The sequence below is a fragment of the Peromyscus californicus genome, unplaced genomic scaffold (genome assembly GCF_007827085.1).
Source record: "Peromyscus californicus insignis strain IS unplaced genomic scaffold, ASM782708v3 Scaffold_11__1_contigs__length_118956290, whole genome shotgun sequence".
Classification (NCBI taxonomy): domain Eukaryota; kingdom Metazoa; phylum Chordata; class Mammalia; order Rodentia; family Cricetidae; genus Peromyscus; species Peromyscus californicus.
In genome coordinates, this window is record NW_026294402.1 from 105,632,833 (window position 1) to 105,653,276 (window position 20,444).

Below are 20,444 nucleotides of genomic sequence, written 5' to 3' on the forward strand. Positions count from 1 at the left end.
ACTTCTCACAGCCAAAATATTGCTTTTGTCTAAAGAACTAGTTGACAAAATGTTTAAAAATGATTTAGTTATTTTTATGTGTATGGGTGTTTTGCTTTTATGTATGTCTGCACATACTGTGTGTGCAGTGCCAGAGGAGGTCAGAAGAAGGTGTTAGATCCTTTGAGACTGGAATTACAGAGAGTTGTGAGCTGCCATGTGGGCATTGGCTCTTAATCCTGAGCCATCTTTCCAGCCCCACAAAATTTTGTATTATCAATTTATTATTATTATTTTCTTAATAAGGAGCCAAAGAGTCCTATCATCCTGACCTTGGAGGTCAGTCCCATAGCAGAGATTCAGGAAGTTGCCTAGTAAGAAACCTTTTGAGAAATTTTTGTCTGAGATTGCAGTCTCTGCTGTAGTCAGCCTCTTTCCTTTTGACGTGATACATGGAGGTAATGTAGAATGTGGCACGGAACTGTCTTCAGCATTTGCCCATGCAGCACCTATCTGGAGCTCTCTGTAGGTTTCTGTGAAAGCATTCTGAAATGACAAATGTCATTGTACTTCTAAATATCTGAGAAACTTTTGTGTTAGGATTCAGCTAAACTCTTTTTTTTTTTTTTTTGAGACAGGGTTTCTCTGTAGCTTTGGAGCCCGTCCTGGACTAGCTCTGTAGACCAGGCTGGCCTCGAACTCACAGAGATCCACCTGCCTCTGCCTCCCGAGTGCTGGGATTAAAGGCATGCGCCACCACCGCCCGGCTCAGCTAAACTCTTACACTCTCATTTTGATAACATTTATGGTCTGATTATCAAGGTCATGCATTGTAAAGTGTTGAAAATTCAGGAAAAACTATGAGGAAAACCCAAACCCTACTTAAGTCTCAGTGGTGTGGCTGCTGCCATTTTGTCATATTTTCAATACATTATCTACTGAAAATTTCATTTAGGATTGTATGACTTTGTGTAGCCCATATTTTTCCTAACTAACTTACTCTGTCATTAAATGTCTGTTTCATGATTTTTAAAATAGATGATGTATCGTGTTCTATTGCATGGATAATCTATAATTGACTTAAATCTGTTATTAATGATGAAACATTTAGGATTATTTCCAATTTTCACTATGGTAAACATCCATGAGGCTATTTCCTCTGTAAACAAATTTGAATTAAATTCCTCAAATTTGAAATAATTTTTGTCTCATTGTGTAATAAAGACTTGGCCTCAAACTCATTATCCTGCATTAGCATCTAGAATGCTGGCATTATAACAAACCACCACAGCTGCCTGGTTGGACTTTTCTAGCAATAGAAAGGTATTTTTAAAGGACAAGTATTAGCCCTTTATCATTTGTGGGGATTTTCATGTTCTAGCTCTCTGGTAACAGCTGGTTTGATAAATATTTGTTGGGCAAATGGCTGGCAGTATTTGGAAGAGAAACATACCGCTTTGTTACCATTTAAATCAGTTCTTGACATTTTCTCACATCCCCTTAGTAATTTCTTAATAAATGCAAATCATGTAATTTGGAGATCACAGAATAAGTGTGGGTGGAGTTTTGTGTTCTGACTTGTATTGGAGTCATGGGCTTCATTTTCATAAAGTTCTACCTAAGGAATGCAGAAAGGTTCAGAAATGTCCTTCCCAGCCAGCTCATGTGTGTCTAAACTAAGCCATCATCATATCTGCTTAGTTCTGGTCCTTCCTCCAACTCCTTGACAAGACTTGAAATGGTAAAAGCAATGAGAATTATTACAGAACCAAGAACTTATTTGGCCAACAAGACACTCAACAGACTTTATGACCCCATAGGTTCATGGCATACATGGATGCTGGTATTGTCATTATTTAATACTCTCCCCACCACTTTGCCTTCATTACTACCATACTGGAAGGGGTACCTCTTTTGAACCCCTCCCTACTTTTTCCCCTGTATCCTTGGTAGTCGCTTCTTAAGGCTTTCTCAGGCTTCTCTGCTCCTGCCTTTGTTCAACATATTTAGAGTCCCCACCATGTAGCCAGGGCTATCAGACCCTTTTCCCCAACCTTTGAGACAAAGGTGAGGTGGTCATTTGTACCCTTTCCATGTCTGACATTCAAATGGTTCTAGCAGTTATTTAAGTGCCTTGGATGCTAGGTCACAGAGCTGTAACAGAAGAGGCTACGGCTGGAAAGAGGAAGGACTTTTTGGAGGGTATAAGCAACTTCTGGGTCAAATGTTCCCAGGCTTGTGTTAGAGTTTTAAGAAGGAAGGAGCTGGAGAAGCGGTGGCATATTACCTAACCATGTACAGATGAGGTCTCCAGAGCCACAGTGCATTTCTGTGTCAGTGTGTTATAAGCAAAAGAAGGACTGTCAACTGAATTTTACTTGTCCTAACATGCATAGGATCTAGGTCAGAAACTTGGAATTGATCAGATCTGGGGTAAAAAAATGAACAGTGTCACCTGCAGATCCGTAGGCAAGTGACTTGAACCTCCTTGAGCTTGTTTTCACACATGAACAGTGAGAACTAGATCTCCTCATGGGCTGTGGTGACAAGTAAATGTGACTGTCTTAGTGCTCAGCACCTTCTAGGGTTGTATTGTCCTGTGTTTGGAAGCAGCTCCTAGCAGGCCATTGAGTAAATGGAATCTTCTTGCCACGAGGAAACTGAGAAAGAAAAGGTCTTCTCAGACATCATATCATGCCTTGGCAGGAGATGTGGGTAGGGTGTGCCTTCTCAAGGTGGGTGGGGTTAGAATGAATTGCTTCTGTGGACTCCACAAAACAGGCTTGAAGGTGACTGTACTCCACATGGGCCTGGTAGCAAGCAGGGTGGCCAGCCTTCCACTTTCTACAGGGTGGACCTAGTTGTTTATGTTCATCTATTGAAAGAATCTGGCACCCAGGTTCTTAAACATATGATGAAGCCATCCAGATTCTTTGGCAGTTATACAGTGTGGGTGAGTGTTCAGTTTTTCTAGCCTTTGTTTCCTTTTGACTAAAGAAGGGCTTTGTTGTTAATGGTTTCTCCACGTGCCTTGTCACCTAGTTTCTGGTTCCTTGATCATAGCACTTCCCATTTGTCCACTGTTCCTCGTTAGTACAGGAGGTCAAGAGATGCTGTTAGGACAGGGAAACGGAGTCTGCTAGGAAACCCAACAGAACTTCTTCCCTCCCGTGGGATACGGGTTATAGTTTTGGGGTGACTGGTCCCCCAAGCTTCTTCATTGTCATCGCTTTTGTCTTGTCGGTTTTCTCTGCATTTCCCCCTGGCCACAGGGCCACACTACAGGCTCTAAGGCTCACTGGGCCTTCCTCACTCTTCAGCTTTAGGAAACCTGTTCTCAAACATAGTAATACTATGTGACAGGCTTAGAAATGACCAAGAATGCCAGAGAGTCTTTATTTCTATAGGCTATAACTGTCAATATAGTCTGGATTAGAACTCAAAACTGAGAAAATAGTTATTGATGTATAAAATATTGGAGGACTATCTAGGTGAAGGAAGGAACCTAGCCAGGGTAGGCTGTGGATACAGGGAGGGCAGTGAGAAGCAGGAGAACAAAGAACAGCGGCACACACATGAACAGTAGGATGAAACCTATAGCTTGCTAAGCTCATCTGAAATAGTAATTACAAAAGTTCATTTCACATAGAAATAAAAATTAAAATAGCAACAATAGATGCATAGAGATATGTTTTTATGAATAATATATTTCTCAAAAGAAACAGTATAATAAGAAATTTGCTTTTGTAAATCTTGCCTGCTTCTGTATCTAGTTTGTTATGATGCCATTTCTGGAAAGTTCTCTGTATGCATGAAAAAGCACATGGTGCCTCAGCATTATTGTTCTATTAGTTTCCTGTTGCTGCAGGGACAAATTACCACACACTTACTGGCTTAAGACTATAGATTTGTTTTCTTATGGTTCTGGAGGCCAGAAGTCTGGGGTTAGCAGGGTTTCTGCTTTGCTGGTGGGGGCGGGGAGGGAGCACAGAGAGGAGCTCTGAGAGGAAGCACTGTGTCTCTCCTACAGGTGGGTGCCACCTGTGTAGTCGGGGCTCTCTCATCCAAAGCCGCTTCGGTTTTGCGAGAGATTTCCCATGTTTGTCTTTTATTCCTTTCTTCTTTGCTTATTATCTGCTGCTCCCCCACTGCCTCCTGTGTGTCTCTGGGGTTACAGCCCTTCACTTGGAAGGGCAGTTGGGAGTTAATGAAGGCAGACATGCAGAAGGTTGAGAATGGAGACAGTAACAGAGATAATTTTTGCAGTGTTTTATTTTTGTCCACAATATGTAGATAATTCTTTTGCATAGTGACTTGTTATTTTTACACTTATAAAATGAAAAGGAAGTCCTGGAGTGATATATTGTGTACCCTAATAACCTTTGCCTGAAGATCAGAGGACAGAACAAGCCACTAGATTAAACATAGAGGCCAGACAGTGGTGGCGCACACCTTTATTTATTTATTTATTTATTTATTTATTTATTTATTTATTTATTTATTTTGGTTTCTCGAGACAGGGTTTCTCTGTGTAGCTTTGCGCCTTTTCCTGGAACTCACTTGGTAGCCCAGGCTGGCCTCAAACTCACAGAGATCCGCCTGACTCTGCCTCCCGAGTGCTGGGATTAAAGGCGTGCGCCACCACCGCCCGGCTGGCGCACACCTTTAATCCCAGCACTTGAGATCTCATGCCTTTGCTTGAGAAGTCACATGCCTTTAATCTTAGCACTAAAAAGGAAGTGATATGGTGGACAGAGAAAGGTATATAAGGCGTGAGGAGACAGGAACTAAAGCCTTTTAGGCAGAGGAAGCTCTTTCCACTGAAGCCCTTTCAGGCTGAGGAGCTGGTGAAGTAAGAGGTGGTGGCTGTGGCCTGCTTTGCTTCTTTGATCTTTCAGCTTTCACCCCAATATCAGGCTCTGGATTTTTTATTAGAAGACCTTTAGCAATTCGTGTTACAAAGTTCAGATTTGTCTTCTCCCTCTGAGTGCCTAACATCCCAGTGGCACTTGGGCCCCCCTGACACTGGTGCATTTGGAACCTTCTTTGTTCTTCCAGCCTGCTTCCAGCATTAACCTTGCTGCTCTGTATGCCCTGGGTGCAGGCATGGTGGCCCTTGCTCTCTGACCCCCCGCCCCCAGTGCTTCAGAGGGCTCCTCTTTGGCTGTCTTCCAACTATGTCCCTCCTTACAAGCAGGAGTTAGGAGCTTGTGCCTCATTCACCCAAAACCCTTGTCTTCCTTTTAATCCACATAATGGGTACAAGTACTCTGGAATTCCCTGCCCATAGAGGCTGCCTTCAAGCCTGCAGAGGCCACTTGTCTATAGCCTATTCTCAGGGTTGGCAATGGAGATTTTGTAATCATGTGTTCTGTGAGGTTCTTCCTATGATATAGTGTGCATTGCCACATCTGCACTCTTTAAAGTCTTGGTAGGAATGCCTTCCCATCCCCATCTATATGGCATCATCATTTTTATATTTTTACCAACGTTCTCTACAAATAAAGACATTTGTAGACATCAGTCTGGGGATGGAATTAAGATATTGAAAGCATTTATAATTCAAAGTATGAACAAAGTATTTTGGAGCAGGGAAACACAGGTTTGTACATTGTAAATGCTCCAGCCTTTTTAGGGGCTACAAAAGACAGATATTATATGCATTACAGGTATTTCCAGCTAAAACCCTCTGCCTGGTTTTAGCCAGCAGCCAGCTCCAGAGTGGTGGCCTTTGAGGACTGTGCCCTAATTTTGCAGAATGATGGCTTTGCTGATTTCTGGTTTGTTCTTGCTCACAGGGCTCCCCCTCGGGAATTGGCTGTGATATTGTGCAACAAATCCAATGCATTTTACAGCCTTGGGAAATGGAACGAGGCTTTTCTTACTGCCAAGGAGTGTCTCCAATGGGACCCTACCTATGTGAAGGTATGGTAGCAGTGACAGCTTCCCTCCTCTTACTTTGCTTGTTTTTCTTCCTTCTTGTCAAAGTGGATGTTCTAGGAATGCTTCTCCTTGAATGCACTTGCTCTTCAGACAGAGGTCCATGGGATGGGGGAGCCTTGCCTCAAGAGGAGTAGGTACAGGGATGGTGAGTGTTGAGACATGCTGCCTGGGAGAGTGGAACCCTACTCCCTGGTAGATGGAGTTCAGTGAGAGGCTGGAGAGCTCCTTAGACCTGATGGAGTTAGACGAAGATGCTTGAGCCTCATTATAGCAAAGCTCCACTTCAGATGGCAGGTCAGTAGAAAGCAGACCCTTTGAGGGGATCAGGTAAGTTTGAGAGGCTAGTGAGACCCTTTAAGGCTATAACAAAGGTCAGTAGGTGGTGGTGGTGGTGGTGGTGTGTGCATTTCTTTCTTTTTTTTTTTTTTTAGACAGGATCTTACTATGCAGCCCTGGCTAGCCTGGAACTCACTATAGAGACCAGATTAGCCTTGAATTCAAAGAGATCTGCCTGTCTCTGCCTCCTGGGTGCTGAGATTAAAGGCATGCACCACTATGCCCAGTCTGGTAAGCACTAATTTGAGGCTTTTCCAGTTGAAATGTCCCAAGTGCTGACCCTGTAATGCAATTTCAAGACACACAAAAGGAAGGAGAGACATAATGTCAGACCCTGAGTAATTCATACCCAGACTGAAGAGAAGAATAGCCTGGAAGTAAAATATGAGGCTTTAAGTTAAACAGTAGTCTGTAGCTATCTGAGGCAACAGACTATGAAGTGTTAAATTAGTGGTCTGAGTAGTTGAGAAAGGCTCCTCCATAAACTGGGAATAGCACCAAACATTAGCCTTTCTGTGACATGCTGTGATGTGCACGAGAGATTCTAGCTATAAACTCAGGTTCCTCAACTGTAAAATGAGATGATGCCTAGAGCAGCAAGAATTAAGGAGATACTAAACAAAATAGTTGTCAACAGAACACAATGGGAAGATGTGGGGAGCTTGGAGCCACAAATGACTCAAGTATTAAGAGAGAGGCTTGAATATTTTGCATTATAAGTAGGCATTTACCCATAGTACATGCTAGGAAAGCACTCCTCTACTGAGCTACATCCCCAGTGTGGGGAATGGATACTTTAGAAGTTATTGAGCTTGAAAATGGAAGCACATTTCTGAGAATGCTTCTCAGAGGCATGTTAGGGTGGGGAGTAGTTGGGCCTGGCATGCATTCCCACAGTTCTGGCTGTGACCTGAGAAAGTTCTGAATGATATTCCCAGATTAGTTTTATCTGTTGCTGTGTTTTTAATGGGGATTCCCTAGAAGATTCTAATGAAGGAGACAAGATGGAAAGTTGATGCTATTTTTAACAAGAGTGAAAAGACAAGGGACCCTAGGTGTAGGGGCTGCAACCTGTGAGGGAAACAGATGGAAAGTAAGGGCTGTTTTCGGAAGCAGGTTTGTGAGCAGACACCTCAGGGCTGATGGTTGGTGTGTAGGGAGAGGGATACCCCAGGAAGGCTTTACTCGGCCTCTTTTGAATCACAAATGCCTACATCTTAAAATAATCTTTATGTCAAAGCAACATGTTTGGGGATAGAATATTTCCATTCTCTGCACCCCTACAGAATAAAAAATGAAGTTTTAGATCTGAGGAAACAAATAAATGGAAACTTCTGTGCTAGCTCACATGGTTGGGGAAAAAAAATCAAAACCCAAAAAAAACCCAACACAGTACAGATATAGTTTTCCCTTTGTTTCAAGTTGTTACCCGAGCTCTTTAGACATTCAAAGAAAAGTTAATTCAGATCAATAAATACTGAGAGATCCAAGGTTAAGTGGAATTTCTAAATGCTTGCTTTTGCATGAACCCAGGTTGTGAACGCTTTCTGTTAATTCTGACAGTAGTCTTGGTGGGTCCTTGCCACTGCAGGTGACAGGACGGGGGAGGCAGTGTCCTTTCACTCTTATGTGGAGCCTTGCACTTGTGTGTTTGCAAAATCAGACCATTCTCCCTCCATGTAGTTTTGGAGCCTGTCCTGGATCTCGCTCTGTAGCCTGGGCTGGCCTCGAACTCACAGAGATCCACCTACCTCTGCCTCTGAGTGCTTGGATTAAAGGTGTGCACCACTGCAGCCTGGCCCATTCTCCCTCTTAAATGTTATATAAATATATATATTTGCGTGCGCGTGCGCACGCGCGTTTGTGTGTGTGTGTGTGTGTGTGTGTGTGTGTGTGTGTGTGTGTAGTCAGAGGACAACTTGAAGTTGGTTTTGCCTGTCCATGTGGGTCTTGGACTTGAATTCAGGTCATCGGGCCTGTCAGTAAGTAACTTCACTCACTGAGCCATGTTTTTGGACTCTTCCCACTTTTAGTTGTGATTTTCTTCTTTTTTACAGAAAAAAATGTTTTTGCCTCTTGTTCCTATTGCTCATAATACAGAGCTGAGTAACTCTCAGTGCTTTCATTGCAGTTTTTTCTTGCACACAGTGAAAATTGTGTTTACTTTGAGTAAAAGGAACAGCTTCACAACTTCTGTGTTTACACAGAAGTCTCACTCTTTCCTGAACACCAACCACAGGACACTTTTCATTCTCCTGCCCAGACTGTGATCAGCAGTGTGAACAATAAGCCATACTCATGCCTGGAAGCAGCCTGCTTTCTTCCCTCTCTGTCGCGTTTGATATTACAGAGGTGATAGAGTTGGGCACGGTCACATATTTTCCTAACAGCTAAGGTGTATCAGAAAGACACAACACAGAGTACAGTGTGGGAAGCCTGTGCCTGCTGCTTCTCAGAAGTCCTTCTTGGGCCTGGGGGATGACTCGGGGGTGGGGGAGGTACTTGCTGTGCAGGCATGAGGACCTCAGTTTGGAACGCAGTACCCACATACCTGTAACCTCAGCACTAGTTGGAGAGGGAGACAGGTGGATCCTGGGGGCTGGCTGGCCAGCTGGTCAGTCTCACAGAAATGGTCAGTGAGAGCTCTTGTTAAAAAAATAAGGTGGAGAGCAATAGGGGAAGACACCTGAAGTTGACCTCTGGTTTCCACACAAAGGCCCCCCCCCCCCCCCCCCACACACACACACAGACAGAGAGTGAGTGTGAGAGAGAGGGGAGAGCTTCTTTGCACACAGTGAGGCTTCTGGAGTTGATATCCCCACACTGCAGTGTTGTTTTCTTTCCAGCAGCAGGTCAGAGGCTGTAGGAACACCAGCTTTACTTTGTCCTTTTCCAGGGTTACTACCGAGCTGGTTACTCCTTGCTGCACTTGCTCCAGCCTTACGAAGCTGCTCGAATGTTTTTTGAGGGTCTTCGACTTTTGCAGAGAAGCCAAGACCAAGTGCAGGTTCCTGATTTCCTTGTTGGGATCTTCACAACTATGAGCAGTAAGTCAGACTGGGAGAAAGTATTTTCAGTTTTTGTTACTTACCCAGAATGCCTCATGGGAAAATGACTCCCAAGTGTTCATTTGGGGCTAATATATTCAGTTGGAAAGAAACTGGTCTTACCCGAAAGCATTTTGGAAGCTTCAGTGACTTGTGCCTTTGTAAAAACAGGGAAGTCTGATTACACTAATGACTTAAAACTTTTGGAGTCTTGTTTTATAGCCTGAAGTGTGCTTTGTTGCTGGTTAGAGATTTCCTGCTTATACTATTTGTGTTACATGATTTTGTTCTTTCCCATGACTTTCAAGTATTTTTCTCTGATTTGCTAAAAGTTATTTTTTTAAATAATGTTATTAATCTTCTTTCTTAAGTTTTCAGACTGTAGCAAGCCTTCTTGTGCTGCGCCATTTCATTGACCCCTTGTTTGTTATGAAAATAACCTAGAGGGCCGATGGAGGGTCCTGTGACAGCTCACAATGTGTGTTTGGCATCACAGCTATAGCACTCCTTGCCCAAGGATCAGAGGCCTTACTACTCCTTCCAGGAGGGCTCAGAGAGACCTTATGTATTACATCCCTTGCCAGAGATGATGCAGTCTACTGCCCTAGTTATAGTATCCATGGCCCTGGCTAAACTTAAAATGTTTGTCACCCCATTCAGTCATAATGGACTTTACATTTTGAAATGAGTTTTCCTCCTGAGATCTTTTACTTACATTTGACTTTATGTGGTCTTCATTGGGGAAGCATTTCCTCAAGGCTCTAGACTTCCCTCACTTGAAAGTTTCTGAACTATGCAATTTTCTTTCAGGTGACTCCATTGTTTTGCAGAGTTTCTTGCCCTGCTTTGATCATATTTTCACTGCTGGATTTTCAACCGAAGTGTGGCAATCTGTAATAGAGAAGTTGGCAAAGAAAGGATTATGGCACGTGAGTACAGGAGGCTCCCTTACTAGGAAAACACACTCTATTAAATACAATCTTCTCTTGATACCAAGGGAATGTAATGTATTATGTGTTTATCTTGATATCAGAATAACTTCTTTTTTTTTTTTTCTTTTTTTTTTTTTTTATGTATTTATTTATTATGTATACAATTTCCTGTCTGCATGTATTCCTGCAGGCCAGGAGAGGGTGCCAGATCTCATTACAGATGGTTGTGAGCCACCATGTGGTTGCTGGGAATTGAACTCAGGACCTCTGGCAGAGCAGTCAGTGCTCTTAACCTCTGAGCCATCTCTCCAGCCCCCAGAATAACTTCTTAAAAACATTTATTTATTCTCTATGTGGATGTATATAGATGTAACTGTCTTATTAAATAAGAAACACAGAGCCAAATGCAGAGTTAAAAGCCCAAGAGGTCAGAGCAGTAGCTGAGAGCTGAGACTTAAAACCTCCTTCTTACCCTTCCTGCCGCTGCTGTCCTTCTCCTCAGCAAGAGACCTACTTCTTGTGTATCTGTCTTTTTATTGACTTTCTCTTCTGCCTTCTCATTGGTTGTAAACCCAACCACATGACCTCCTCGTCACTGCCTGTCTATACAGGTCTCCAGGTCTCTATGGTTGGTATTGAGATTAAAGGCGTGTGTCTCCATGCTGGCTGTATCCTCGAAAACACAGAGATCTGCCTGTCCTGTGATTAAAGGTGTATGCCACCACCACCTGGCTTCTGCTCTAGCTTGCTACCAGCTCTGACCCCCAGGCAACTTTATTTATTAACATACAAATAAAATCACATTTCAGTACAAATAAAATATTACCATAGATGTGCCTCTGTTATGTATATTGTATGTGGTGTGCACTTCTTTGTGTGTGCATATGTGCATGCAGATGTGTGTGCACATGTGTGTGCTTGTGTGTGGAGGCATGAGGTTGATGTTGAGTGTCTTCCTCGATCACTCTCTACCTTATTTGTTGAACAGGATCTGTCACTGAACCTAGAGCTCATTATTCAGCTAGGCTGGTTGGCCAGTGAGATTCAGGGATTGACTTGTCTTCTCTTGCTTCCACTGGAGTTATAGATGTCTGTTTCTGTGCCTGGCTTTTTAAGTGGATGCCAGGAACCTGAACTCAGATTCCTGTACTTACATAACATGCACTTTTCCAAGGGAGCCATTCTCACAACTCAAGGTTTCTGTGTAGTTTTAAGAAATTGCTGATTGGTGAATAACAGCTAAAAGAGGCTGGGGGTATCCTTGGCCTTAGTCCTCCATTTACTACTTGGACTAATAATTTCTCCTTTGAATCGCAGATTTTCATTTGTAAGTTGCAGCATACAAAATCACTTTACTTATTTTTCTTAGGGTTTGGCTGAGAATTTAAAAAGAATGGTTAAGAGCACCTAGTAATAATAGTCTGTTACTGTGTGTTGAAGTCTTACAATGTGATAAGCACTGGGCTAACAAGTTTTTTTCTTTCTAAATGTGTGTAGCTAAAGAGTTTTCTCTCCGGGTCCCGCGAAGCCACGGCAGTCCGACAGCCCACTTATAAAATAAACACACAGACGCTTATATTATTTAAACTGTTTGGCCTAATGGCTCAGGCTTCTTGTTAACTGTTCTTATATCTTAAATTAACCCATTTCTATTAATCTATACTTTGCCATGTGGCTCGTGGCTTACTGGTACCTTACATCTTCCTTGTCATGGTGGCGGCTGGCAGTGTCTCTCTCTCTGCCTTCCTGTTGTCTCAATTCTCCTCTGTTAGTCCCGTCTATACTTCCTGCCCGGCTACTGGCCAATCAGTGTTTTTATTATTAACCAATCAGAGCAACGTGGTGGCAAGAGTTTCCACCTAAAGACTGAGAAAAAAGATTCTAAAACGGAGCTAAAAACAGCTTCCTAATTGTCTCTCTCAAATGAGCGGAAGCTGCCGGTTTGAGCTACTGGCGGGTTCCTAGTGTGCGCACTCGACCTGCCTATGGCGGGAATGAGGCTTCTGCAAGTGGCACATTAAGCTGTGTGGTGGATTTAGCCTTTACTAGTACAAAACAAAAAAAGAGGTTTTTGGGCTACATGCTGCTTGGATAAAAGCATAGACCCATGATAGCTCCCAGAGCTAGCAGTAAACCACCGCCATGATGGGAAGCTGAGGTGGGCGGAGCCAGCAGCCACAGCTGCTGCAGTTTAAAGCAATAGATTCACAATAAGACAGATTCAGCTGTAATAGTTTACAATGTGTGTAAAATATATGTAGGCTTGAAAGAGACAAAAAAGGTGATATATACAGTTATATAAACAAATACATAGTTTTAAAAAATAAAGTCTTTAAAGAGACAGTAAAATTAATATAAAAAATAAGCCATGTAAAGATGAATATTACACAGAGAATCTGGATTGTGTTGTCTTTGGGATTTTTAACTGCAGAAAAACAATTGATCATAAAAGCTGTTGAGTTATGTCAAAATGTATATTTTAAAGGTACCTTGACTTCAAAATTTGGATATAAGGATATGTTGCTTTGGAAAGGAGACTCTGCTTTTGTTCCCACAGAAAGCCAGAGGCTATGGATTTGTTCCAGATTAAGATACATCAGGTTTGACCAGCCAAGATCCCCTGAAAGGTCTCTGATGACACCATGGCCCAGATGATCCAACATCCAGAACGATTTGAAGGCAACTGGCTCAGACAATGCAGCCTCATGGACTATTCCATAATCCTAAAATTTTCTTTGTGTCCCCATAAGATACAGCGCCCCCCTCCAGCAGGAAGTAGTAAGAGAAGCTACGCCCAAATTCCCAAATTATATGTAATTTTACTTTGTTAAGGTTAAAACCTTCCTTTTTGAAAAAAAAAGGGGGGGGGGAAGTGCTGTGGGATGGTCTGTATGTCAAGTGTGTTGCTGATTGGTCAATAAATAAATCACTGATTGGCCAGTGGCCAGGCAGGAAGTATAGGCGGGATAAGGAAGAGAATAAAGCTGGGAAGTGGAAGGCTGAGTCAGAGAGACACTGCCAGCCTCCACGATGACAAACAGCATGTGAAGATGCCGGTAAGCCACGAGCCACGTGGCAAGGTATAGATTTATAGAAATGGATTAATTTAAGCTGTAAGAAAAGTTAGCAAGAAACCTGCCACGGCCATACAGTTTGTAACCAATATAAGTCTCTGTTTACTTGGTCAGGTCTGGCAGGTGTGAGAGATTTGTCCTGACTGTGGGCCAGGCAGGAAAACTCTAGCTACAACATTTGACATACAGAACATCCCACAGCAAATGTGTATGATTTTTTTTTGCCTGCATGTATGTATGTGTACTACATGCTTACCTGGTGCCCCAAAGAAAACATCAGGTCCCCTGGAACTGGAGTTACAAATGGTTATGAGCTGTCATGTGGATGCTGAGAATTGAACTCTGGTCCTCTGGAAGAAAAGCCAGTGTTCTTAACCACTGAGCTATCTAACTGCTGAGCTAAGGAGATTTATAATAATCTGACATTATCATCCTACACAATCAATGGAGGACTCAGGAATCCAGCCCAAGGAGGCAGGCCCAGCATCCTGGCTGTGTGATGTCTAGGTAGTTTTCAAGTACTGGAGACTGAGGTATCTTGTAAAAGCCAGGTCAGCAGTCATGACTATCAGAGCCCTGAATGCATTATGTAGGACTGAGCATGGACAGTGGGCCTGTGAAAGGTGAGCATTGACTGTACATCAAACTGAAAGGATCTAGAAGCAAAATATGGCCTTAGTCTCAGTTTCTATGCTCCTAGTCCACTGGCAGGGATGTGTATGAGGGCCGTATCTCTAGGCATGATCTTACAGAGCCTGGAATTTTAGGATGACATCAGACTGCCCTCATCCCCTGCCAAGATGCTTGATATTAGAGAGTCTTGTCTTTAGCAGGTTGTAAGGGACTGTGGAAAGAGCTTTGCCTATAGTCAGCCTGGCAGGTGGCTAGACAGAGAGGCTTTGGTCATCATGGCTCAGGCTGACAAACTTTGCAGGTAGCTTAAAAAGTAGATGAAACTTGTTTTTTGTTTGTTGTTGTTGGGCCATACAATAACCTTTCTGCTCTAATAAGCTGTGGAGAAGATTACTATGCCAACGTTTTCTTGTTCTTCCTTACAAGCAGTCATTTCTACTGTTGTCATCAAAGAAAGAACGACTGCCACGCGATATCTATGTCTCTGAGCTGTCACTGAAAAGCCTCTTTGAGGTAAGGGGAGTGATTCTGGAAATGTGCCTTTATAGGAGGCCATGTCACTTGTGTTTAGGACTTTCCCAGTATCTGCTTCATTGTAGATGTGTTATTTATGCAGCTCTCAGGCTGAGAATAGTTCATTCATGTTTTACTGATTCAAAAATGTATGGTTGGGGGAGCTTAAGTTTTGTATTGATGTAGTAACTTCTATGACTCTGCTTGTGTGTGTTGTTTCTTTCCAGAAGTATGTCTTCATTGGGCTTTATGAGAAAATGGAACAAGTGCCCAAGTTGGTTCAGTGGCTCATTTCCATTGGTGCAAATGTTGAAACCATAGGACCCTACCCTCTCCATGCCCTCATGCGGCTCTGCATCCAAGCAAGTGAGTGTTCTCTCCTTCACACACCTACCTAGCTGCTTGACAGCTCAGAACCTGAGGGCTCTGCCCAGAGTTGAGCCGCTTGAAAGCAGACTGTCCAAACAATTCTGGTTTTCAGCAAGAATTTATCTTTCAGCATCTTTATCTCTCCTGGCACCTAGTAGTTACCAGGGATCCAGCTTGCAAAGATCTTGTGTTTTTAGAGTCTAGACAGAAGGGTAGATAGGGATTGGAACAGCTAACTGTAAAAACAGAGGTAGCTTGTATGGTTCTGTCCCTCAGCATGTTTTTCTGTGTAGCCTAGAGGGTCTACTACTGTGTTTTGGGACTGTAGCTGGAGGATCCTTGAGAGGAACATGAACTAATACTGATACAGTTGTTCTCTCTCTCTCTCTCTCTTCTCTCTCGTTCTTTTCTTCCCCCTTCCCCCTCTTTTAGGATAGAAAGAAGGACCTTTTCACATGCTGGGCAAGCTGTCTGCTACTAAGCTACTCTCACTCTCACACCCATTTAATTTTGAGACTCTGTTTTGCTAGTTACTCTCTGGCTTTGAATTCACTGTGTAACGCAGGCAGGCCTTAGATTTCTGTTCCTCTTGTCTTGGCTTCCAGAGTAGCTGGGACTACAGGCATGTACCACTAGACCTAACAGACCTTCCATCTTCATAAAATAGACTCTTTAAAGCTTGATCATTTGTTTTACAAAATTAAGTATTTGAGTCTGTCATTATACACATACACTTGTACCAACACTTCAGATAGAAACTTGTGTTTTCTTGACGGGGTAAGTTTGACATCTTCCTGGACCAGAAGGAGCCAAGAGAGCTCTGTTTGCTCTTCTAGTCTGTGTCATCTTCCTGGAGGGGGTGGGGTAGCCAGATGTTGTGGCTTTATTCTTCCATCTTTTATTTGTGTTCCATCATTATCCATTTTATACACTCAGGATTTTGTACATGATGCAATTCTTCCTCTTATACAGGGATTGATAGACAAACATGTAAAAGTAAAGCCTGACTAAAAGCAGTCTAATCCTGGACCCCACTTTCAAATGAGGAGACTTGTGAAGATTAGAAATTTGCCTGTGTCCTGAAGGTCAAGACCCCGTCCCGTCTCCTCTTTACAATAGGGGAACCAGATGTAGCTTAGGCCACATCCTTGTTTAGCTCCTTCCCCTGCCCTACCCTGCTTGGTTCATCCCTTTTCTCCTGAGTTTCTCCCCCGCCCCCCAGTAAGTTAAATGGGTAAGAATCCCTGTCAGCCTTCTAGAGGACCTGATCTGAGATTATCATGAAATGCCTGCCTCTCCTCACACCTTTTGTTGGAGAGTCAAAGTGTGTGCTAGAGTTCCCATTTTGATCCCTTAGGGGACATACAGTTGATTTTCTTTGTTGATTTTATGTAGAAAATAATATTTGCAACTTATCTCTGTCCAGAGGAAAGTCAGCTTTTCAGGTGGATAATGGAGCATAAGCCTGAGTGGAAAGGCCTCATCAACTACACAGACGATGCTGGCTGCACTGTCCTGCATGTTGCTGCTGCCCACTTCCCAGGATACTCCATCAAGCGTGAGTAGAGATACTCTGCTGGAAGGTGTGTTGTGGGTCCAGTGACTGCAGACATTAGAAAACCCACACATGGCAGGCTCAGAGGACCAAACTTTCCCTTGAATTAAATATGATTGAGAAAACAGGCTGTAAGCATGAAGGAGATGGGTGAGAGGAGAATCACTGGGCTCCTGTGCTCTTTCAGGTGGCTTCTGTGAGGTGAAATGATGCAAGAACATAGGCTTCTGGCCACACCCCACACCCCGCCCCATACTCCCTTACTATATGCTACAGAGTGCTTTATTTTATGCCAGAGATAGAATGTGAACCAGGCAACCGACATGGTCTTTATGGTCCTTAGAACCTAACATGGGACTTCCATCCTGTCATGCACACAGTGCTGTACAGGCCGCATGTAAGAGAGACTGGCACAGCTGAAGAGAGGCTGGTTATTGTGACATGGAAAGCCTTGTTAGACTCTGAAGGAGGAAAGCTGTGCACTCCCGTGGAGCTCTTTGATGACTCACTTTCCCCAAACTCTCAGACCCATCATTATTTGTTATCTCTTGGTTATATAAGAAAACATTCTTTTTTTTCTTTTTTTTTTTTTTTTGGTTTTTCGAGACAGGGTTTCTCTGTGTAGCTTTGCGCCTTTCCTGGGACTCACGTGGTAGCCCAGGCTGGCCTCGAACTCACAGAGATCCGCCTGGCTCTGCCTCCCGAGTGCTGGGATTAAAGGTGTGCGCCACCACCGCCCGGCTCTTTTTTTTTTTCATCGTGTGTGGTGGCACATACATTTAATCCTAGCACTGGAGAGACAGAGGCAGGTGGATCTCTTTAGTTTGAGGCCAGTCTGCTCTGCATAGTGAGATCCTGCCTCAAACACAGAACATTTTTTTTTCTACAATGGTAATGAAGTCTTAGTGTCAGTGGAATGAAGGTGACAGGAATGTTGGCGCTTATGCATGGTGGTGTTGTCATCTGGAGCAGATTTGGTGTTCGAGGCTGAGCTGTGATCTTCTGATGGCAAGCAACATTGGAAACAGGGATTTCTTTCTTTAAAAAAACACTGTTGTGTGTGTGTGAGTGTGCATGTGTGTAAGTAGAAGACAGCTTTTGGGAATTGATGTTCTTTCTTCCTCCATATGGGTTCTAGGAGTTGAACTAAGGTTGTTAGCCTTAGTGGCAAGTGCCTTTACCTGCTGAATCATCTTGCCAGCTCGTGCAATGCCATTGAAAACAAGCACCAGTTAGTTTTCATTGACCATTTGCTACCCTGCAGACGGGAAGATTTTACCTCCTTTGTTTATAATTGCTTTAGTTTCCTGTGCCGTGTAACAACATACCAACAGTGTGGTGGCTTGCAGTGCCATTCCCTCCCTTTGTTTGATGCTCACAGTTCTGTGGGCCCGTAGTCTGGCCTGATACAACTGGGTCTTTTGCTGATTTTCCAGAAAGGCTGAATTCAAGGTGTTGGCTTTGGCTGTGTTCTCATCTGGAATTACAGGTCTGCATTCAGGATAGTTGGTGGGCAGAATCTAAGATGCTGGGCTAAGGTCTCAGTTTTCTTTTTTGAATATCTGCCTGAAGTTGCTCTATAGGCTACCCGCAGTCACTCTGTGGCATCCTCTACCTTCAAAACCAGCTGGGGAGAAGTTCCTGTGCATCAAGGCCCTCTCATCTTCGAATCTTTGATAATTGGTTTTCCTCTCTGTTCTCCAGAACTTTGGCATCTGACTCTCATAACTAGGTCATGCCCAACTGGATAATCTGTCATAAGGTTAGCTGATTTTGGATTTGCAGAGTTTCATTGCTGAGTACCTAGATTAATATATGATTGGGTGTACATACACCATGGGTCTGGAATTTTAGGGCTTAGTATTGTGCCTACCACAGTAAGATCTCAGTGGGTAGGAAGTATAAGTTTTTAATTTTTGTATAGTGAAAGAAGCAGCTGTGAGTACAGAGGTGGGAGAAGACAGCACAGCGAGCAGCCTTACACTTGGCATAGAGATGCTTGTCCGACAGTAAGCTTTAGTAAATATTACACAGGGGAGTTGAAGGGTAGCATTGATTTAATTCTCTGTACCTGCCTAAGTCCTGTGCACCCCAGGGACATACCTGTTTCAATCTGAAAATAATCAAACCTGTGATCACTGAGACACCTTGATGCGTGTCAGATAGGTCCATCAGAGCTCAAGTGGAGCTATACCTGGAAGGTGGGGACTAGAGAGTGGTAACAATGACAACAACAAAAAGCCCTGATGCCAAAGAAATTGCTACTTCTTTCTTCTGTCACTAGACAGGCTTGTGTGTGTTTGTGTGTGTGTGTGTGTGTGTGTGTGTGTGTGTGTGTGTGTGTGTGTGTGTATGTGTATTATATATAATTTATTACATATAATGTTACATATAATAAATAATGTAATATATAATTATATTTATATATTATACAAATAATTTATTTAAATTCTGCTTCTTCTCTGGGGGATAAAGAAATCTGAAGTCACAGCTTGCTCTTATCCTTACAGCTGTAACTGTTGCCTAGGAACCAGATTTCCCCTCTCTTTTCTTGTTGCCAAGGAGAGGGGAGAAAGGTAGAGAGGAGTGCACTTCTGAACCTCTTAAAAGCTATTGTCCTTCCCACTCCACACCAGGATTCTTGCTTTGGGGAAGTTGGGTGGACTGCCTAAGGCTGTCAGTTTAGGCTCCTTAAACAAGAGGATCCCCCAATCCCTTGAGCACTCATGGGGACATCTCCTTACGGAAGGATCCATGAGCCTCCCCTCTTCTCATTTTGGCCTGCCCCAGGACAAACAGAAGATGTGCAGATGCTACTGAGCTTTGGAGCAGACCCTACTCTGCTAGATCGACACTCTCGGTCTGCTGTGGATGTTCTGAAGAGGAACAAGAATTTCAGAGCTATTGAGAAAATCAACAGTCACCTGGAAAAGCTGGCTTCGAGTTCTAAGGGCCTGTCAGGTACAGCACCAGTGAGTTTACTTTTTGTGGGGAGGTGTTGGGGAACTGGTTCTGTCATAGTAGATGCAAATTGATTTATTTTTTCTTCATATGTAGGTGGAAGTGAGACCTTTCCCCTCCAATGTTCAGAAAATGTGTTTGTAAAAACAGAATGAGATAACTCTTAGAGAGCATCTACAATGTCCTTGGAACATTTCCAGGTCTACATTTCAAGAGTATGGGTGACACTCCCCCCTCCCCCACACACAAAGTATTCACATGGAACAAGGGAGAAAAAACATATAGAATAGGAGACAACCAGAATTAAGCCTACTTTTCAGCAACGGTCACTGCCGACAATTCAGAACACACTTGCATCTCTATTTCTTGACTGTTGGTTTGGAGAGACTGCTGTATAAGACAGAGTGGAGGGTTGTTCTATTTCTACTGCCGGGCTAGTGTATTGGCGCGATTTGTACCACTTACCTTCTGTCCTGAACTCTTAAGTTTTCCCTGCTTCATCTGTGGGTTGATTCTAAAATTGGAAACCAGTAGGTGGCATTTTCATGGTAGTGTGATTGTGTAAAATATTACTCTTCCTGCCATAAGTGGCATGGCTGGGCCCGTAGAAATGAATCACCAACTGTCTTGAAACGGTTGCTCTTTCAGTGTGACCCTCTTTAAGCAGTGCTGTTTAATACCTCCTGAACTCATCTATGACTTTTATACTTTCTGTTACCTATAGATTTCTTTCTAGATTTGCAAGAATACCTACTCAAGTTAAGTTTTTCATTGAGGAGGCGTGGATGATAAAATTATGGAATTTTTGAAACTCCATATATTCATCACATTGCTTGATAATTTGGATATAGTTGATCTATTTATTGACAGCAGTTTGCCTTTCCCTGTCCCCTCTTGTTAGCACTTTTGTCATTAGGCTGTGTTTCACCATCAGTAACCTGCCATCATTTAGTGGCAGCCTTTTCTGGTATATTTGTGAATCTATAGTTTTTTTAGGTTTATACAATATTATATAAAATTGTGTGACAACTTGAAAAAAATTATTTAATTTCCTTTTAACCCCTATTGCCACTGATCAGAAGTCTGATGTTAGTCATTTCAT

At 43.0% G+C, this 20,444-nt stretch overlaps 1 protein-coding gene across 2 annotated transcripts in view; it reads left to right on the forward strand.

The window, feature by feature from the left end:
• The window catches only part of Trank1 (tetratricopeptide repeat and ankyrin repeat containing 1), an 88,304-nt gene that overhangs the window by 24,408 nt on the left and 43,452 nt on the right, over positions 1 to 20,444 (forward strand). For both annotated transcript variants that reach the window (XM_052722364.1, XM_052722361.1), the window contains exons 2-8: positions 5,778 to 5,904; positions 9,155 to 9,305; positions 10,116 to 10,234; positions 14,374 to 14,457; positions 14,685 to 14,823; positions 16,253 to 16,384; positions 19,172 to 19,342. In XM_052722364.1, coding sequence (XP_052578324.1) covers positions 5,778 to 5,904; positions 9,155 to 9,305; positions 10,116 to 10,234; positions 14,374 to 14,457; positions 14,685 to 14,823; positions 16,253 to 16,384; positions 19,172 to 19,342 — 923 coding nt within the window. The remainder of the gene's footprint in view (positions 1 to 5,777; positions 5,905 to 9,154; positions 9,306 to 10,115; positions 10,235 to 14,373; positions 14,458 to 14,684; positions 14,824 to 16,252; positions 16,385 to 19,171; positions 19,343 to 20,444) is intronic.